Source organism: Vigna unguiculata, chromosome 3 (genome assembly GCF_004118075.2).
Source record: "Vigna unguiculata cultivar IT97K-499-35 chromosome 3, ASM411807v1, whole genome shotgun sequence".
Classification (NCBI taxonomy): domain Eukaryota; kingdom Viridiplantae; phylum Streptophyta; class Magnoliopsida; order Fabales; family Fabaceae; genus Vigna; species Vigna unguiculata.
This window is the reverse complement of record NC_040281.1, coordinates 18,367,830-18,387,467: the sequence shown is the minus strand read 5'-3', so window position 1 is coordinate 18,387,467 and position 19,638 is coordinate 18,367,830. Positions and strand designations below refer to the sequence as shown.

General features: G+C 34.5%; 2 protein-coding genes across 7 annotated transcripts; one reads left to right on the top strand and one right to left on the bottom strand.

The window, feature by feature from the left end:
- Positions 1–2,599: 2,599 nt before the first annotated feature.
- On the top strand, positions 2,600–6,135 carry LOC114176439. The gene is made up of 6 exons (XM_028061481.1): positions 2,600–3,227; positions 4,058–4,611; positions 4,712–4,773; positions 5,336–5,434; positions 5,553–5,729; positions 5,845–6,135. Exons 1-6 carry the CDS (start codon positions 2,761–2,763, stop codon positions 5,884–5,886), a joined length of 1,401 nt encoding a protein of 466 aa, XP_027917282.1. The 5' UTR covers positions 2,600–2,760; the 3' UTR covers positions 5,887–6,135.
- A 1,698-nt stretch (positions 6,136–7,833) lies between these two features.
- Positions 7,834–19,638, bottom strand: LOC114179170. Of its 6 annotated transcripts, none has more exons than XR_003603442.1 (9): positions 19,343–19,638; positions 17,339–17,573; positions 15,985–16,108; positions 14,374–14,720; positions 12,502–14,287; positions 11,489–11,739; positions 8,968–9,086; positions 8,619–8,730; positions 7,834–8,196 (listed from the first exon to the last, which is right to left on the bottom strand). XR_003603442.1 is itself a non-coding variant. In XM_028065409.1 (8 exons), exons 1-7 carry the CDS (start codon positions 19,396–19,398, stop codon positions 9,012–9,014), a joined length of 2,874 nt encoding a protein of 957 aa, XP_027921210.1. In that variant the 5' UTR covers positions 19,399–19,638; the 3' UTR covers positions 8,355–8,730; positions 8,968–9,011. The 6 variants fall into 6 exon arrangements, 4 of the variants coding, with proteins under 4 accessions (XP_027921210.1, XP_027921208.1, XP_027921212.1 ...); XR_003603441.1 differs by having other exon boundaries at positions 8,976–9,086; XM_028065409.1 differs by lacking the exon at positions 7,834–8,196 and having other exon boundaries at positions 8,355–8,730.

The following is a 19,638-nucleotide window of genomic DNA, read 5'->3' as shown; positions in this document are numbered from 1 at the left end:
CTCATGGCTAATACAATGTTTTTTTTGGACAACAATCACTCTTAGGCAAGACAATGAGTATTCTTTCTAAAGCAATCATTCTTAGTGAAACAAATAGGGTTTGAATAAAAATATGATCATAGAGATCAAAAGAGTTTGCTTACAAAAGAGCATTAGGATCTTACAAAATATACAAGTATATGCATTCTCTTTTAATTTGTTATGTGAACACAAAAATGTTCTTTTACAAAGCTTTTAAGATTATAGAAAGATTTTATCATTATTTTTATACTTTGCAATTGATCACACCTCTTCTTTTTTTCAAAGGATATCTTTGTGTAAGTTGTTACAAAATCCTTTCTGACAAATGAGAGCTTTTGAGGTTTAATTAATAGTTTCATCTTCTTCATCTCATGAGTGTGATCGTAAAGATGCATTTAATGTGTTCCATGTAACATTAAATGTTAAACTCCTCTTCAAACAATTTGAAAATAACTATCAATACTTATCATTGCTAGGCTAGATAACTTTTAACTCAAATCAAAGTAAACACAAAAACTTTACAAGGTAGATAACCAGACCAAAGTTGACCAAAACTTGTATTCAAAAAGATATTGAAGTAGATTTGTGTTTTGCACAAATCATTTCGATAGATAGAAGATGAAGACATTCACTAACACAATAATAAATTTCAAGAATGTTTTTTGTTAGGTACAATGTAAGTTTATGTGAACTTATTATTTAATGAACATTTCACTTATTAAAAGAAATAAAAGTTGCAAGGTACTGTACTATCAATAGAAGGAAACACTTATACAGTTGAATGAAACACTTATATCTTACATAATTTGCTTATTTTCATATTTCAACATCATTCGGACAAAACTTCTTCATATTTTCGTATTTCATTGTGACGTACGTGTGATTTCGTATATTTTTGTAGACATAGAATGTGCTTCCTATCTAACGATCTTGAAGAAGGTAAAAGTTTCTATTAATATGTGAAATTATTTTATGTTAATTTATTCTTAATATGTTTTGTGATGATGGTTAAGATAGTACTTGAAATAGTAGTACGGTATATGGATATATATATATATATACCCATTATCATACCAACATGTTAGAAATTTAATTTTAGAAAAATAAGTTATATATTAAATATTTTGTATATAAAGAATCCAATAGTAGTAAATATAAAGCAGTCGAACATATAATTATTACCTATTTATCTTTATAAAACTGGGGAGTTATAATAATGGTTATCAAAATATTTGGGGAGTGTTATATCGGAGAGTAATATGGTGTGCTGTATTAAGGAGGACTTTAATCATTAAACGTTAGCAACGTACTTTTTCAAACCAGTTATTGCATTTTATTGCTGTTTATAATTATTATTTGAAATGAATTTAGTGTTACTGGAAGGCAGATAGCTGCGTTGATGATGAATAAGGTCTAAATTTGATCTTATATATTAATACCTTCAGAATCGAAACTCTTAATACAGATTTGTATTAAATGAAAGCACATTTGGAAGCACGAAGTTATAGTTTTATTTTTAATAAATAAATCTTATTCGTATATTATTATGTTTTAATTAATAATAAAAGTAATATCCAGCAATATTCCTCTAAGACCGAAAATAATATAATGCAAAGTGAATGGTGTCTCTAAAGAAAGGAAAGTAGGGTTGAAAAATAGAAGAGAAGGGAATGATTAAGGCCACTCGTTTAGGTGGTGCTAGTCTTACATCACCTCACCTAAAAATCAAAAAAGATCAAAACACTATTCATTATGATCTCTAAATGGAATAATAAAGGGTTGAAGATGATCCCAAATCAACTCAAGGCATGCATTGTCCCCTTTCAGACATCAACCATTCTCTCCTCTCCACCTTTTCTTCACTTTTTCATCATCAATCAATTCAAAACATACTTAATATACTTAATACTCCAATTCTAAAATATTTTAACTATTTTCTTCTCTTGAGTTTCAGATTTTTAAAACACACAATCTATCATCCTACTAATTCATTTGTTCTTGCTTTTCTTGAATTGTTTTGATCCTCATATTTGTTTCCCCAAAACGGTTGCATGAGAAAGTCGAATTGGGACATGAAGACAACCGAAAGGGTAACAGAGAATTGCATGGCCCACCCAAAAAGAAAATCAAAAGCATGGTGCGAAAAGGTGGAAAAGAAAACACGAGCCTCATTATGCTGTCTGTGGGGACTTCAATTCTCGCATAACCATCTTTCCAGGTAACGAAACCAATTCAATCCCACCTTGCATTTTCAATCAATTATCACACACTATTTTGGAGAAACCAAAAACAATGCTAGGATATCCCCGAATCCTAAACCATCTTCATTCAATTCACCTTTTTCTCTTCCTTTTCTATAAAACATTTCTATTTCTGTTCTTCGCTGAGAAACTAAAAAATACACTTATTTTATATGAATTTAAATTAATACTTAGTATCAATTACTATTACTCTTACACCCGTACACCAATGTGAAAAGTACCATAGTGTAAAATAAATTAAATAAAGAAATACATAGTAGCAGGGAAGTGAGTGTCAAAGTCAATCAATATCTTTTTCAATAATCTCTCTTTTTTTTTTTTTTCAAACTAATTTTTCAAATCTTTTTGTGCGTGCATTGCTATGTCAACCTTCTCTATATATATTAGTGTAAGCTCCATGGCTCAAACAATAGTAATCATTGAAAGTAAAGCACGCCTTCTGCATTGTGTTTTCCGGCACCGCTGAACGTCGCCGCAAATGAACGAGTCTCAGAGAGTCGGCTTAATGCGGGGTTTCCCTCGCCGTCGATCGCAGGAGGACCGATTTGATACACGGCGGCGACAGGCCCTCTTCTCCGGCGCCGGGAATTTGGAAGCCATGGACGCTGACGACTTCGCTGACGTATTTGGGGGCCCACCGCGGACTCTGCTGGCGCACAAAATCTCAAGCTGCGGGTCTTTTTACGAAGAAATATTCAGGGCGCCGGAGTTTGCGTGTCCGGTTGCGAAGGGTGGTCGGAGCTTGCCAGTGTTCAGGATTCCGGCGAGGGATGAGGGATTTTACAGCGACATATTCGGGTCGGACGATGGGCGAAAATCGAGAGAGCGGTCGAGATCGCTGTCGAAGGAGAATTCGTCGTCGGCACTGAGTTCGGAGGAGCTGAGCCCTCGACGGCCGGCGATTGGAGATGACGTGGCACTCTCTGGTTTTTCTTCAAATCACAGGTACTGCTAACAGATAAGATTCCCTATTGAGAACAAAACTAAAAACTCTCACCCTTTTTTTTAGAATTTGAAATTTATACCCTTGGTTCTGAGTATGTTTGCATGTGCTATCTCTTGTTCTTCTCGGTGGAATGAGAAGAATGCTTACTGGTTAAAATTTGGTAAAAAGATATAAAATTTAATCAAATAAAACGTCAAGTTTAGAAAGAGTGCTATCTCTTTTTCTTTTCTTATTTCCAGAGCTGAATTTCTTGCTTCCTTTTCCCATGTTTGGAAGTGTTCCATTTGAGAGTTCAAATTCATGTATTCTTAACAGAAGATGCTGACGTAATCCATCAACGATAAACCATTTAAGATATAACTTATATGATAGGATAAAAAATCATTTTCGTTAAGTTCCTATTTATATTGACTTTTATTAGAGGTTTTTTAGAAGTTGTATTTTAAATTTAAATTATCTGAAACGATTACTAAATATATGTAGCAATGTGTCTTTACGTGCTTTTAATTGGAGCAGTAAAGTTTGGTGGCTAGCCTTTTCTAAATTACTGATGAAAGAATAGTTTCTTTTTTTGAAATAAAATAACCAAATATCCAACCAACATTAGAGATTATTTAGAAGTAGGATTCGGCTAAACAGAGCTCCATAAAGTTGGAGTCTATACGAAACCATTTCATTGTCAATAACTTAAATCTACGACTATTTAGGCTTTCTAGTTTCTACAATCAATACTTTGATTTTATAGAATTACTTTAAAGAATAAGCATAACTTGATGAAAATATGGTAATGCAGTAATGGAATTCTGAGTGTTCTTATTGATTGCTACAGGCCAATCAATGTTCCATGGAGATGGAACACATCCACCGTGATGCCGGAGGCTGAGGAACACTCAAGTAAACATGGGGTGCCACTTTTTGCATGCAATGATCAGTTATTTGAATTTCAGCATCAGGATAATAACGAATTCAAGGACAACTTCAGAAGCTCCCCTTTAGGATCCTCAAGAAGAGTTTCGTCCCCAGAAACAGTTAGTTTTGAATCCAATTCGTACCAAAACATCAGAGTGCTCACTGATGACTGGGAGCTCAATTCCCCATTTTCTGTTGTCTCGTCTTCGCTTTGTCAAGAACCTGATACAAAATTTTCAGTCCATGAGCACGTGTTCTCAGAACAAATCATAGGTGATGATTACGAAGATGAGGATGATGAATTTATGAGCTCCTATGTCATTGAACTCAACTCCAACCTGGGAAGGGAAGAGTGTGGAGCATCTGCCATTGATGATGCAATTGCATGGGCCAAAGAGAAGTTTCAATCACGAAACTCTGATGAAGAATCAAGCCCGAAAAATGATAGCAATGAGCAAACTGTTGGAAGACAAGGTGATTGTCTTTGAAAAGGAAAAGTTTCGTACGAAGTTAACATATTTTAGTCCTCAATCAGACAATAGTAGACATTTATGTTTGTATCCTTGTGATGCAGGAAGATCTGATGCAAGTGAATACCACCATGATGATGGGATTGGAATAGTTCACACAATGGAGGTAATGTGTTGGATTGGATATGCTTAAATAAGTATCTCAGCAGATCATTTCATATAACTGATACAAAGATTAACCAGATATTTTTTGAAAACAAATGTTTGATATATATGATGTTTAGTTGTAAAAATTTTTTTAACAAAAAAGGGAATAATCTAATAACAACCCATTCTTTTTGAAGTACTTTCAATTTCAACCACTTCATGCTTGGTCAACCGTTAAAGATTGATTGATGACACAACCTCCAATTCTCAGGATCACTTTACTAGTGGCTAAAGGATACTGTTTATGAAAATATATGGCAGAATATACTTTTGTATATGTAAGTGATTTCTGAACTAAGAAATCAAAACCATACAGAACCAGAATCAGATTAGAATAATAAAGAAAGTTTATGTTATTAAAAATGAGTAGAGGTTAACTTCTAGCTAAAAACACTTGTATTTTTTGAAGCAATAAAAATTGCATACTTTGTAAAGGCACTGGTTCATATTAGGACTTTTTCTTTATTTCTATTTGTATGTCGTTATAATTAAGATTATTGATAGCTGTGTGTTTTATACAGAAGCAACAGACAGAGACAGAAAAGTTGGACAGAGATATAAGATTGTGGTCATCTGGCAAGCAAAGAGATATTAGGCTACTACTTTCGACACTGCATCATGTAAGATTTTCTTTGTTGATGATTTCCTATTGCTGACGGTTTATCAAATCTGCAGTTTTATACCACTTTGACAAACACAAATAACAGGAGAATTGACCTGATTTTTATTTTTTTTTAGATTCTATGGCTTGAGAGTGGTTGGTATGCTATTCCTCTTATGAGTCTATTAGAAAGCTCAAAGGTGAAAAAGGCTTATCAGAAAGCAAGGTTATGCCTGCATCCAGACAAACTGCAGCAAAGAGGAGCAACATCCCTACAGAAGTATGTAGCAGAGAAGGCTTTCTCAATTCTTCAGGTTTGTAAAATTTCTAGACCATATATATGAACAAATTCTTCTTCTATCATTGTTTGTTTAGGCAATAAAGTATGCACTGAGGATTATTGTTGATTTCAACTTCACACTGGAACAGGACGCATGGGCTGCATTTATTTCCGAAGATGTTTCGTTTTAGCCATTGGATGACTCTAATTCTTGGTAGCTCAGTTTTGTCTGGAATGAGAAGTGTTAGTTGACATGCAGCACATATAAATCTAAAGCCATGAAACTTGAAAATATGAGCTCTTTTGTACAAATTGTTACTGAGGGATCTACTGTTTTATTTATGTTTGTATCATAACTTCATAAGCTGTTTGTTGCTTTAGTAGGTGTATTTCTGTTGTAATTACCAGAAAGTTATTGGTCTCAGTATTTGATTTGTAAATTACATGATTACTTTATGGGAGATTAGCGGTCATCACACTACCAGACAACAATATATTAAATACCATAAATTATTAGAAAAAAATAACTACAATGTCTTAAATTTAATTTAATTACAAAACTTGTTCTTATAAGAAGGGAGAGAGTCTCAAGATATAACCTTAAAATATAAGATTGGTCTAATAGTAAAAGTTAGAAGGAAATGTGGTGGAAGAAGACGAAGAAAAGGTGGTGAAAGAAAACAGAAGAGGTTGTGAGTTCAACTCTTTCCATTAATAAAATATTAACAACTATCGTTTTGCTGATAAAAATAAATAAATAAATAAAAGGAGGGGAAAGAGTTATATACATAAGATTAGTTTTTGCTACTGCCTATTACAGGTAACTATAATTTTCCTAAACTACTACAATTAAGCCAACTATATTAACTAGCTAATACTATGTCAACAAGGCACCTAAGTAGGTCAATGGGTTGCTTTTTCTTCCAACCATTGGTTCATGTAGGTCAGTCTTGCCTTCTTCAAAGTGTTGTTTGGAACTTCTACTGGTTATTGTAGGTCACGTACAACTGCATTAGTGGATAAGTCAGCATCTTACTTAAGCTCAAACACATGGTTTATTTGACTCACACTACATAAGATTGGCTCATTTCTACGTATTAACTAATTGGAGTAGCTTCTTTCACTTCTATAAATCAAAATAAGTTAGCACAAGTGTTAATGGATGTCATCTTGGGCTTCCATCAGTTGTCACGAGATTTGGAGATTAATTCCAGAAAATCAACTCTATGTCAACTCGTGAACTCTACATAATTGCCAAGCTAATTCTGAGTTGTATGTGCTGGCTGATTTAAATCATCATTTGATTGTTGGCCTTGCTTCATTTAGTTGCACTGGAATCACAAAAACACAAGTTATAATTAATATGCTATTTAAAACTACCTAAGTTAGAAAGCTAAGTCATTAACTAGGCTAATCTTGCTAAAAATTACAAGCCAGAATTGCACCTATACTTTACCTATTCTAAATCAAACTTATGGATCAACACAACTGTACAAATGCATACAAAGTGACCTTAAACTATAATAGACTACTTAGGCTACCTAAAAGTTAGTCTAAGCTACACTAATATACTCTAAACTATGAATAATCAATTATTACTACCGATAATAACTTATCACAACAAGAAAAATATTTTCAGAAAAATTTGTGATAATCAATTATTAACGGCAATTGTGACTTGACTTTTTAATTTCTTGACGTAATTTTGAAAATGACTTCTACAAAAAAAGTTGGTAAGCTTTCATTTGAAAATACAGAAATTGTAGAAGTCCGAGTACTTCAAATTTTTTTGTGAAAAAGTTTTTAAAAACCTAATGTCGATAGAATGATAATTTTCACCAAGTGAATTCTTATGTGATTGAATCTCATTGTTATTAAGAGAAATTATTCTTCCTTTATTTGATTCAAAAAAAGATGTTCATTTCTTATAAGATTCAAAGAAAATATTTCTTCATCCCGTGTGATTCAAATTGTTATTTATTATTTAGTTATTTCCGAAGCTTCCTTGAACAAGTTTTCTGGAATTACCAGAACAAAATTTGTGAAACAGAATTTTTGAAAAGAAATTTTCGAAACAAAATTTCCATAATTTATTTCAAAATCTTTTTTGCAATGAAATTTTCAGAATAAATTTTTAAAAATGCATATAACATCTTCCCACATTAAATATATTAAATATATTCTCGAAAGAAATTTCTCGAAATACATGGAATACATTCCAAAAAAAGCTTTCCGAAATAAATTTTTCAGCATTTCTTCTTTTCTTCTTTACCCGCAGCATTCTCTCACTTCTCCCTCTACAGCAGCAGTGATGATGGCTACAGCGACAGTGTTTAAATCTTTTTCTCTTACTGTGGGGTGCGGTTAGTAATTAAGGGAGTGCAAGAAGCAATATGCCAAAATTGTTGGTGTTTGTTGTGGGCTTCTTCACTGGTATAGTATTGTAGACGCTTGCAAGTGGATCTTCTACAGCTTCTACTGCATCTTTGACAATCTGATCTCTGACAAGACAGAACAAAACTCTCAATTTGTCATAGCGGGTCAAAAGTAAGGCAAACTTAGATCAGCTAGACTGAATTATTTTGCTACCCCTATCTAGATTATCGAAACATGTCAACGTGGCTAAGTAGCCGTTTTAAAGGATTTATCACCTCAGGAATGAAAATGACCGAATTCACATTTTCTCATTCACTTGAAATTTAAACAAAAGGGAAAATTTAAAAGAAAACACTAATTAATTAACACATTACACTAGGCCTAAACCAAATTCCATCATTAAACAACTCTCCAGTATATACAATTTAATTGCTCAAACTTCAGGTCTTTGAAGTAAATAGTTGTTTGATAGAAACTTTCCGCTGTTCGAGGTTATTGAGACTAGTAACATATAGATTGAGGCAAGATCCCCGTTCTGATGAATAACCTGTTTCCGTTATGGCATAGGAGGGAGAAAAGTAGTAACACGTCCCCTACAAACTCGCTGAAATATGCAAGAATACCTCGAGAATAGATTGGTCGAATACGCTTCTACAATCCTGCAAAAGTCAGGACAAGAGTTAGAGATAGCAGGAAAAGCACAAGTTTGAGCTGAAAAAATTAGCCATTAAATTTATTTAAGGTTCGTAAAGTTGGAGATACTTCAATTTAAATTTGAGTGGATACATCCTTACTTTCTCATTTTACATGTTTATTCATTTCAGAGGACTCAAATCTATAAAAAAAGGAACAATACTTTGTTTATCAAATTTTCAAGCTATAACCATATGACATACCCACTTACAAAGAAATGGAAACACCCAATACTCAAATTAAAATCTCAAAGTTGACCATGGCTTCTGCTCAGAGAGTGATTGCGAAAGAGTTTTTTACCAGGTGCTTGCTGGTCATTCTGCTGAAAGAGATTCAAACCAGAGAACATTAACGCAATTAATTTAACGTAATTTTAGTTTAATTACACAAACAAACAACAGATGAAGAAATTCATCATAAGCAAATACGTTCAATTTCATAGTATCTTCTATATCAAACTAGTTTGAAAATATCACCAACTTTTGCTAGATGTTAATTTAGAAGAGAAAAATATCAATTTTTCCAAAGAACACAGTTAAATTTCTAGATGTTGAAAATAAAAAATTCATCAAAGAATGGGACAGGTTTGCAGTATCCTAAGCCAGCCCCAAAGACATTTTTCAAACCTATTGCCTACGATGTCTTTGAAAGCAAAATATTGGAGGAAGCAGCAAAACTTATCCGAAGGAGCAAACAGGAATCTCTGCCCTGCACATAGATTTACTAAAGAAGAAGTAGTAGTAACATTTAATTACAAGACAACGGCTTTGTATGCTGCAAGCCCGCAAAACTGCATGATATAGTTCAAGTATTGGACTTCAAGTAGACTAGTGGATCTACACGTCGTGTCACACAACATCTGTACGATGTGTGATGGAAATGTGATAATGAGCAAGGACAAGGATCCACTTGAAGAACTAGGAGAACCTTTGACAAGGTCTAGTGCAAGGAAAGCAAAAGAAGCTATGCATCAAGTGTTGTCAATATTAATTGAATACAAGCCCAAGTTTGAAGGAGAAAAGACAAAAGTAGTAAATTGCATCGTAGCCTAAATGACGAGCCACATTGATGCAGTTTCTTTTATTTAAATAAGGGTCCAATGCTTTGTAAAATTGGCTGACCAAATTATGTTTTGGGTTAACTAATTAATGGGCTCTAGTTTTGCTTTAATTTCAAGCTGTAATAAGGGCCCATTTGACAACCAACCTTTGGAAGACCAAGAGGACCTTCGTGAATACTTTTGGATGACTTTTGACTGCCACAATTTCAGTTACAATCAGCCATTAAGTAATAGATCATTATTAGCTTGAGTGGATTATTATTAGCACTAGTGGGATATAATGGCAATTAATGGGTCTTTTGTAATTCTAATGGTTAAAGCTCCTATATAAGTTGAACCATTGTTTATCAATGAAATCAAGTTAAGTTTTGTTCAGAAATTCTATTTTCTATCTAATAGTGAGAGTCATTCTCCTAGTTCTTGAGTGATTCAAGAACCCTTGGCTGTATCAAAGGATTTTTCCATCCTTTGTGTGTTGCCTCTTTTGGAAAGAGTGATTATTTCCTTCCACTTTTAGATTCACCTCTTATTCCTTTCTTCTTCACCCAATTTTCAAAAAGAATACCCAATTCTGCCCAAAAAAAATATCTTGTGGTCATAACTAGTCAGACCTTGTGAAATGAGATTCACATCAATGTGTCAAGATCTCTTGAAACTTCTCACTCCATGACATTTTAAGGGTCCTAGTATGGTTATCTTAAGTGGCTTCATGCTGCCTTACATTACTTTAATGAGCACCTTCCACCATCTGCAGATATGGAAAAGAACTTGAGAACTACAGTTTTTGACCTTGGGCTTGTATGGCTTGGCTTGCCACAAGAGTATGCTGCTACCTATTACCAGACCAATACTCCAATTATATTGATATTTGTTATTTTACTTTACTATTTATTTTATACAATGGCTGATTGTTTGATTTAATTTAATGATCTATATACGCAGCATGATATCAACGGTTATTCTACAAATTAGATATCATATTGTTAGATACATGTTACTATAAGGGCCTAGGCCCATATCTATGTAATGCAATGTACATTCTATGTATAATATGTTCCTTTGTTGTGCTTGTCTTGTGACACACCAAGACTCCATCATATGACTTTTATTTCTACATAGTATTCAGAGCCTAGTAGAAATCTTTAAAACACCCCTTGTAGACACACTATCCATCAGTCACTTTTTTTGGAAAAGTCGTGCTTCGTTCTGACTTCTAACATCTTCTCATTGTCATGCCTCCTAATTCCAGCAATTTCACACTGCTGCTGCTGCCATCCATTGCAGCATATGTCATCCGTCATTTTTTTCTATAAAATCCATCCTACTTAATTTTTAATGTGCTTCCCTTTTGTCTTTTGTCAGCATTTTCCACCAGCAAACGAACAGAAAGGAATTCTGAGGCTTAAAAAATTTCGTTCACTAAACCAATCAACTTATCAACTAAATTTTCCATATTGTTATCATATAGTTATAAATTTTGTCCAAGAAAGGCAAACAAGTCACAAAATTCAACTCCATTCACATTACAAAGGTTCACGATCTAGTGAAATGAAATAAATTCATGGCAGTCTGCTCCTGTCATGCATCAAGAGTCATTCCTCACCTAAACAAAATTACAACCAGGCAAAAATGGATAAAACAAATGAGGAGTGAGATAGAAAAACCTTGTACAAGGACGCAGCAGACTCAGACGGTGCAGTTGGTATTACATTGTGCTCTAGTGATTGCAAAGCATCCAAAGCATCTAAAGTCAGCTGCCAACCGGAAAGGGCGATTGCATCACTACTTGTTCTCATAACAGAACTAGCACAGCCAGCTGCAGCAACATTGCCATTTACCCAAGGGCAACATTGATTGTGATAGGCAATAGGATCAAACTCTGCAGCTTCATAATTACTCTCTCCTTTTGGAGGGCCTAAAGATTTGCACCATGTCAGTGGCTATGCTCCAAAAATATGTACAACTAATGAATGAAGTGCAGAAGGACCATAAAATGATTAGATTTTCCATTTTCATTTTGATGCTTGATAAAAAGCAGCGAGGATAGCAGTGTATATAGAGTCCACTGTCCAAAACTATCAATCTTGGATAGTGGCCCATAGCAGATAACCCTAAAAATGTAGTGCAATAGCAAGAAGTAGGACAACTACTTTTTTAAATATTATACAAACTAAATAATTTATACTACACAGATACCTAAAAAGGTATTAAAGAAATTCATGATAGATAAATACATCACAATTTGCACACACAAACACCATCAATATAGGAGCAATATTAACATAGTGATAAAGTAAAATAAAATGAAACATGATGGTGAAATATATAGAAAAATAACTTAAAATTGGATAAAAAGATAATAAAGAATATGAATTTGAAAGTCTAATATGGAACACAGGATAAAAAATAATGTTCAAAGAAATTAAAGTAACTTTTTGTGGAACATCTTACCATGACCCTAAATCCTAAACCCTAAAAAAACCAAATGACATTTCAGGGGTAAAAATGTATTTTTGAAGTATATAATATCATGGTAGCCCCATGACAGAATGTGAACAGCCGCAGCCATTACTGAAAACTACTCCACTTTGCTATCATGCTATTGAAAATCGTCCACTTTCACTAACAAGGTAGGGTAAAAAGAAAAAAAGTTCAAGATCACAAAATTAGAGCTTACCTATCCCATTTGCAATGGCAAAATCGGATTCAGGGAGAGAACTATTGTTGGCAAATGAAGATTTACCATCCTTCATGATCTCTTCCTTGGTATTTTCACAACCTGAATAAATATTAGCATTACAAGAACGAGATGGGTGATCACTATTAGCAGGCAGAAGATTGCAGTTTTGACTAATCTTTTCACCACTTTCAACAGATTCTGCCTTTGTAGAACAGCCAATTTTTGAACCACTATCTGTTCTTCCTGCAGAGTGAGACATCATCTCCTGGCTATCACCAATAGGATCTTCCCTGTTCATCTCATCAGGGATAATCTCATCCATCAGACCTGGATCTGGAACATATTCACCTGTTTGTCCCTGATGTTCAGCATCTTCTGCTCTCTGTTCCATTTCACCAACAACACTATCAGCTCTGTGCACAGATATATCAGCCCCGTGGATTTCAGCTTCATGACTAGCACACATTCCAACACTCCCTCCACTGATGCCCAAACTAATTCCATCTCGAGCCTGGGCAGTCACAGTTTCTGCATTAAAATGTTCTTCCCCATAGTTTGTACTACTGACACCCACTTCACCAGGGACAACTTCAGTAGCAGTTTGTAAGCAAGTGCTTTGCTGAGCTAGATTGCTGTTATTCAGTTCGGAGGTTTCATTCATATCCACATTGCCATATGTGCTAGAGGAGGGGAAATGAACATCATCAAGGTCTCCAGGGTAGTTTTCAACACTTTCCATAGAATCATCATTCACACTATGACCTATTGTGTCCATTGCAATGACAGACGATGCACGGGTTGAGTCCCTAGTAGATTGGATTCCTATAGGACGATCACTACCTTGAGGGTTTGAAGAAACTCGATTTCCACTAACATGAGTCTCAAAACCCCTTGAATGACTCGGACCTGCACCAGATGAGTCTCTTTGACGAGGTGAACAGTAAGGGTCAAAAATATCAGAATCACGTGCTCGTTTTGATGGACCAGCTGAATATTGTCCACCATCTGTAACTTCATCTCCATCACGATCAATGACAGTTCCTTCTACACTATCAGCCTGCTGCTGCAACCTAAGAATTGGGCGTTCATCTGAGCTTCCACCTTTTTCAAAATTTCTCTTACGAGAGCTTGGTCCTCTTGATTCATATGAAGCTGCACGATCACCAATCTCACTCCCAGAAGGCTGGCCGATCATTAAGTCCCTTCCCATATCTTCATCATGAGTATATTCAGATGTTGCCGTCCTGCCCAAAGGAGTAAAAGGAAAACCCCCTGCCATGGTAAGATTCAAATCCAAATCATCATTTGCAACCAATTTCCCCTCATTTGTTGTTGCTACTTCATCACGGTCATCAATCTGATCTTTTTCTGTATCATCAGCTGCAATCCAACCACTGATTCCACTTGCTGCACTCGCTCCTCGAGTCAATCCTAATTTTTTACTAGCATCAAGAATATCTATACTGTTAGGTACAAAACGAGTAGGACAAGGAACTGATAAAAAATCTGAAATTCTAACTGCAGCACCACATAAGCTACAATCAAGCAATGGTGTCTTTGAGTCAAGTGTAGTCTCATTGACAGATGCCTTTCCCTTTCTAGCATCCAATTTAGTAGAAGCAGAAACTGCCTTTGACCCAGGATCTTGGGTAAGATGAATTTGAGTCTTGCTAGGGCCGAAAGAATATCCATTTCTTTCAGATTGAGCAGAGTGTTCTTCACAATCTTGAACATTTAAAAGCCACCTTGGTTCCCACCCACAAAGGCTTATAAGTTTCTGTGCCTGCCAAAAGCATGAGACATTAGTAGAAAATAAGCAGAGTAGCAACAATAGTATGAAAAAGACAAAAAAGTATACAAAAAGCTTACACGAGTATACAGACAGTATGCCTCATCTTGAGAGTTGTCAAACTCAGATATAATTTCTGGTTTAATACATACTTCTCTTGACATAAAATTCTGAGACTGCGATAGAAAGCGTTCAATCTGTGGACCACGAGAAGCAGACATCAACTCAATAGCAGAGATGGCTATGACAGGAAGACGCTGAAATTGTACGAGTCCATCACATCTATCCTTGTAACCCGCAATTAAAGCAGATGGAGGTGTTGGAGGGAATTGTACTAAGCTTTCCGGACAATTGTTTCCCTTCCAAGGGCAATTTACCTTATGGCCCGAATCCAGCTGCCTAGCAAAGGATTCGCTGGCATTTTGAGCTTTGGCCATGAACAATACAAAAAGGAAGTTAAAAATACTGATGAATATAATCACCAACAACAGAGAAATCCTTCTAGCCCAGTTACCATTTAAAACTAGATAAAAATAAGATTATAGGTGAGCTTGTTTGTGATTATTTTCTACAAAGTTTTTTTTTTTTTTTTATATATAAACTAAGCAGATTTCTTCATTCTTTCTTTTTTTTTTTTTTTTGTCTAAGGTGCTTATTTTAAAAATAAACACCTTTCAACTTATTTTAAATTAATAACCAAATCCTATCTAATTCTGACATAAGCGAATTTTTTTAAATAGCTTATTTCAAAAATACATTTTAAATTTAAACAAACTGGTGTCTGGCTGTTTCAAGAAAAAAATATAAAAGATCTCAAACGATTTAAACTGGGTTGCTTAGGTATAAGATTAATAACTTGTCTTATATGCACAGCTTACATTTTGTCCCTTTATTTTTAATTATTAAATATAGTCACTATTTCTCAGCCAACTACGAAAACTAGATATTAACTATTGATGGAACATTCATCACATTTATCTATCTTAATAAACAAATTTTATAAACTCCTTTAACGCACTAATTTTATTAGAGGATAGATAGAAGCTAAGAATAGAAGTAGGTCTGCGAGGAGAATTAAAGTAATCCTCTAAAACAAAAAGTGGACAGGTACAAGGAACAAGGGGGGAATCACTTAAGATATAGAAACCAAGCCTGGTCTCTGTATTTCAAAGAATAGCACCCATTCCTGTAACAAACATGAGCAGAACACCCACGAAAATATAGAAATAATAAAACAATCATATACCCATTATATTTCAGAAGGATGAACAAACTATGTATTAAATCTTGAATCTCATTTCATCAACAACAAAATAAACATCACTTAGCTACATTCGTTTTTTGGATGTACAAAACTTCATGTGTGCAGCATCAATGCTTTTAATGTTCTACGTAAGCACTAAGTGAGGAAGAACAATACTTATATTTTGGGATTTACATGTTAACAATAGACAGCAGTTCTCAGAAAGTAAAGTTACTGATCTGATTTTCATCCTACTTCTACATCTGGCCTGTACATAATGTACCACCAAAGAGTAGGCCATTTAACATCCATAGTCCACACGAAAGTATAGGCAGTTTTTATAATTTCTACATATAGTTATTAACATGACACATTTTAGAGAAAACAGAGTTTGGAAACAGAATGAAGTAGCCAAAAGTTCATAGATTGCAAATTTCCAATCACCAACCTTCAGCTGATGTCCAAGATGACAATGCTGTAAAACACAGGCAAGCACCACATGATTCACAAGCAATTTTGTCAACACCATTGTTTATCCAGCCTTTTTGTGCACAAGCCAACGAACTGATGATCTGTAGGAAATTAAAGAGAACATGAGATACCAGAGACTGTATCATATCAATTTAGAAGATTTGGAATAGAAAGTATAACATTATCCATACATGCTCAACTCAACCTATAATGCTTATGCCTTACAGATAAAAAAAAATCCTTAGACAACTACTTCATGCAATTACCTGTAACATTTCCTTATTTTTTTATCACATCAAAATTCAAGTCTAATCAATGCCACCACCCACAAATATTTAATCTCATGCTCGATATGTTCATTCCTCAGCGTCGGAAATCCCATATCAACAAGATATATGGCCAAATTATAGTTATATAAGTGGGTACAAACTTCATGTTACAAGTCAATGTTGTGATGTTGAGTTAAGCTTAAAGTTTGATATAAATGCATCATGGTGATACCATTTGCATTCCCAAAGTTGCTTAACAATATACACTATTTATAATTGCACTCAATTTGGTATTTTTTCTTTATAACTGTAAAATATTTAAAAATAATATAAAGTAAATTAATTACGACATTGCAATTTAAGTAGTTAGTCGTGTTGTGAATGGGCACCAGAAATGGCAAATCACCATCCACGCATGGTTACAGGTAGAATTCAATATTGTCACCTTAGGCATTGCTAAAGCAAATTTGCAGAAACTCTAGTTTACTAATAATCAACAAATTACTTGACAAACTTAACACTACTGTCGAAAGACAAGCCAAAAGCTGTCAAAATTTTGAAAACTGAGACCAAAATTATTCTTTAGTGCCTCAAACTAAAGAGAAAAGTTTGCAGTTTTTCAGAAGCAATTACCTCATGTAACAGATGTGTTCTTGTGCTACTAGCAATAACTGACTTCAGATTTGAGAGATGTAACACTGGTTTAATTGTACATAATGAATAAAAAAGGAACCAGAAAGAATTATATGTAGTTCTGTTTACATAATACCAATTTTCTTTACATGGTATAACAGTTTAAGTTCCTATCATAATCTATGAAACCATAAACAGAAACTATCACGGGCACAATCAATATAAGTTTAAAATGCGCATATGCTTTGTTGACTCCAAACATACAACTCTTTGTTCTCTACGACCACAGAATATCATTATTTAGATATTGAAACATAAGTAATCTGTCACAAATTACCCACAACGAAGAGACAGCTTAAAACGAACATGAGCATATTAAAACATAAGTGAATCTGCAAAAACGTATAGAAAACCATGGTCAGTTCAAACCTTAGGCTTCCCAAGCCAATTTATAGGAATAAATGTAGCCAAGCGTCTTAATAAATCTCCCCTTTCCCAAGGTCTACAAGATCTGGAAGACCCACCAGCACTTGTGCTCAAGGAAGTCCATGGTGGTTGTGAACCAACACACGAGAGAGAAGCTGCTTTAGAGACTTGTCCATGACTTGACCCATCTATACTGCCAACATTCATTGGAACGGCTGGGGATGACGCCCCAGCAGAACTGATAAAATTATGAAATTTTTGTCAATTTAGAAGGTCAAATAAACAAATTGGTAGGCTGAATAATGTCATACAAAAATATAACAATTTACAAACACCAGCCATGCATCATATGTGCATTCAAATCGAATCCATAAAAAATTAAGGAACTAATTGCATTGCATATCAAGGGGGTTAATTCTAAAGCTTAGCTTTAGAAACACATATTGGAACCCGAGGGTTTCCACTTCAGTAGGATTAAGACATCAAATATATCAAATCTCCTCTATTTATTGTATAATCAAGAATATCTAGGCTATGTATGCATTATTAGGAACATCTTTATTTATTCCCGTATCATATATTTATTATTAAGGATATCAAATCTGCTCTATTGTATTGATTCTATTTTCTCAATAGCTATCTCAAAAACACACAGTTTCAATTCAATATTTCTCTCTTTTCTATTGTTCAACACTCCCTACTCTAGAATGGTGGAGTTTGTGCCAGCAAGCTTAAAATGAAAAGCATCATGCGGAAGCCAACAGAAAACAAATAAGAAGATGGTGATGGCCAAATACAGTTTTCCAAACTGTGGCTAAGCTGAATGCTCCTTTACTATTCCAAGTGAAGGAAGCCTAAGATAGTTAAGACCTGATTGGCAGATTCCTAATGGTATCAAGGTGTTGAAACCTTGATGAAGTCATCTCCACTTAAAATCTGCCATGTCATTGACCTGTTATTTCATTTAGGGGAAATAGGGAGAAACAAAATGGAAAGGAGAGACACATGATAAAAATAACAAATTAGGACCATTTAAAACTAACCCATCTGAAGAAAAAGCAAGAAAGGGTGGGGGCAGATCTGTCTTTTCAAATTTTTTTGGCAATTAAGGAGAAACAATTGAGTAAAAATTATTTTTAATTAATTTAATATTTTTCATTAGTGTAAGAATATTTTTCACTCAGTTTATTTATTTCCACTCTTTCTTCTATCCATCCAAACATGTGGAAACTTTTTTCATTCTCATTTCTATCCATCCAAACATATCTTTTCAACCCTATTTCTCCTTCATTTATCTCCTTCCTATTTCTTTCCCTCTTATTTCCTTCACTCAATTTCCCTTTAAATCCAAACAAAAAATTTAAAGAAGTAGCTCCTGTAAATACCCTTGACTAAAACATTGTGAAAGTCAATCAATGGCAGAGAGTTCTGCATGGCAAGACACAACAAGCTAGTAAATTCACCTAAACCCACATGCATGGTCAGTCGCAACAAGCTAACGAAATCACTTAAACCCACCTGCATCTTAATTTGCCGGAATGCTGTTGAGAGCATAAACAAAACTAAGACACTGAGGTCACCCCAGTTATTCCTTATGCACTTGATCTATATTTACTCTACAATGTCCGAAAGAAATTTTAGGGACAGATTAGGAATTCATCCTTTATCTCCTTAATAACAGTCCTTAATAACAGGTGAAGCAGAAAAAATCACAAACAAGACATACAGAAGGCATACTTACATAAGCACAACATTTAAAAGTACACAATTCGCAACAAAAACAGCACCAAACCACTTTTTTTATTACTTAGATCTAATTTTGAAGCTGGAGGAGCAAAGACAACAGTATTATCGTATTTTACTGTACAATTGAATTTCAAACCTCATGAAGTCGAATAAACCGAGCAAATTGAAAATAAGTTTGCAAAAGTCCATAGAAAACAAAACCCTAATTTAGGAAGAAAACAAAAGTTTGCAAGGAAGTAAGAGAGAGGAGAGGATGAATACCTGGCAGCAGGTGCTGGATCAATGGTGCCTCCAGAACTGATGACCTCTTCCCTCATTCCTTCACTCACTCTTTCTCCTCTGGAGAGTTTCTCAAATTTGAAGCAAATGAAATGGACTAGAATGAAAGACTAGGATTATCAGTTTTGGTAACTGTCAGCGCGTGGAAACCACCCAGAGAAATACCAATATAAATGAAATTGACTAGAACGAAAGAGTGGGATTAGCAGCCTTGGTATCTGGCAGCGCGTGAAAACCACCTAGAGGAATACCAATATAAGTTTGGGATGCACACACCA

What these genes read in the sequence shown, in the direction of transcription:
- LOC114176439 (XM_028061481.1), top strand. Translation starts at nt 2,761, where the DNA reads ATGAACGAGTCTCAGAGAGTCGGCTTAATGCGGGGTTTCCCTCGCCGT. An exon ending in GGTTTTTCTTCAAATCACAG is followed by an intron (nt 3,228 to 4,057) that starts GTACTGCTAACA and finishes TGATTGCTACAG; the next exon opens with GCCAATCAATGTTCCATGGA. An exon ending in GCAAACTGTTGGAAGACAAG is followed by an intron (nt 4,612 to 4,711) that starts GTGATTGTCTTT and finishes CTTGTGATGCAG; the next exon opens with GAAGATCTGATGCAAGTGAA.
- LOC114179170 (XM_028065409.1), bottom strand. Translation starts at nt 19,398, where the DNA reads ATGAGGGAAGAGGTCATCAGTTCTGGAGGCACCATTGATCCAGCACCT. An exon ending in ATCTTGGACATCAGCTGAAG is followed by an intron (nt 14,721 to 15,984) that starts GTTGGTGATTGG and finishes TCATGGCCAAAG; the next exon opens with CTCAAAATGCCAGCGAATCC. An exon ending in TGCCATTGCAAATGGGATAG is followed by an intron (nt 11,740 to 12,501) that starts GTAAGCTCTAAT and finishes GCAAATCTTTAG; the next exon opens with GCCCTCCAAAAGGAGAGAGT.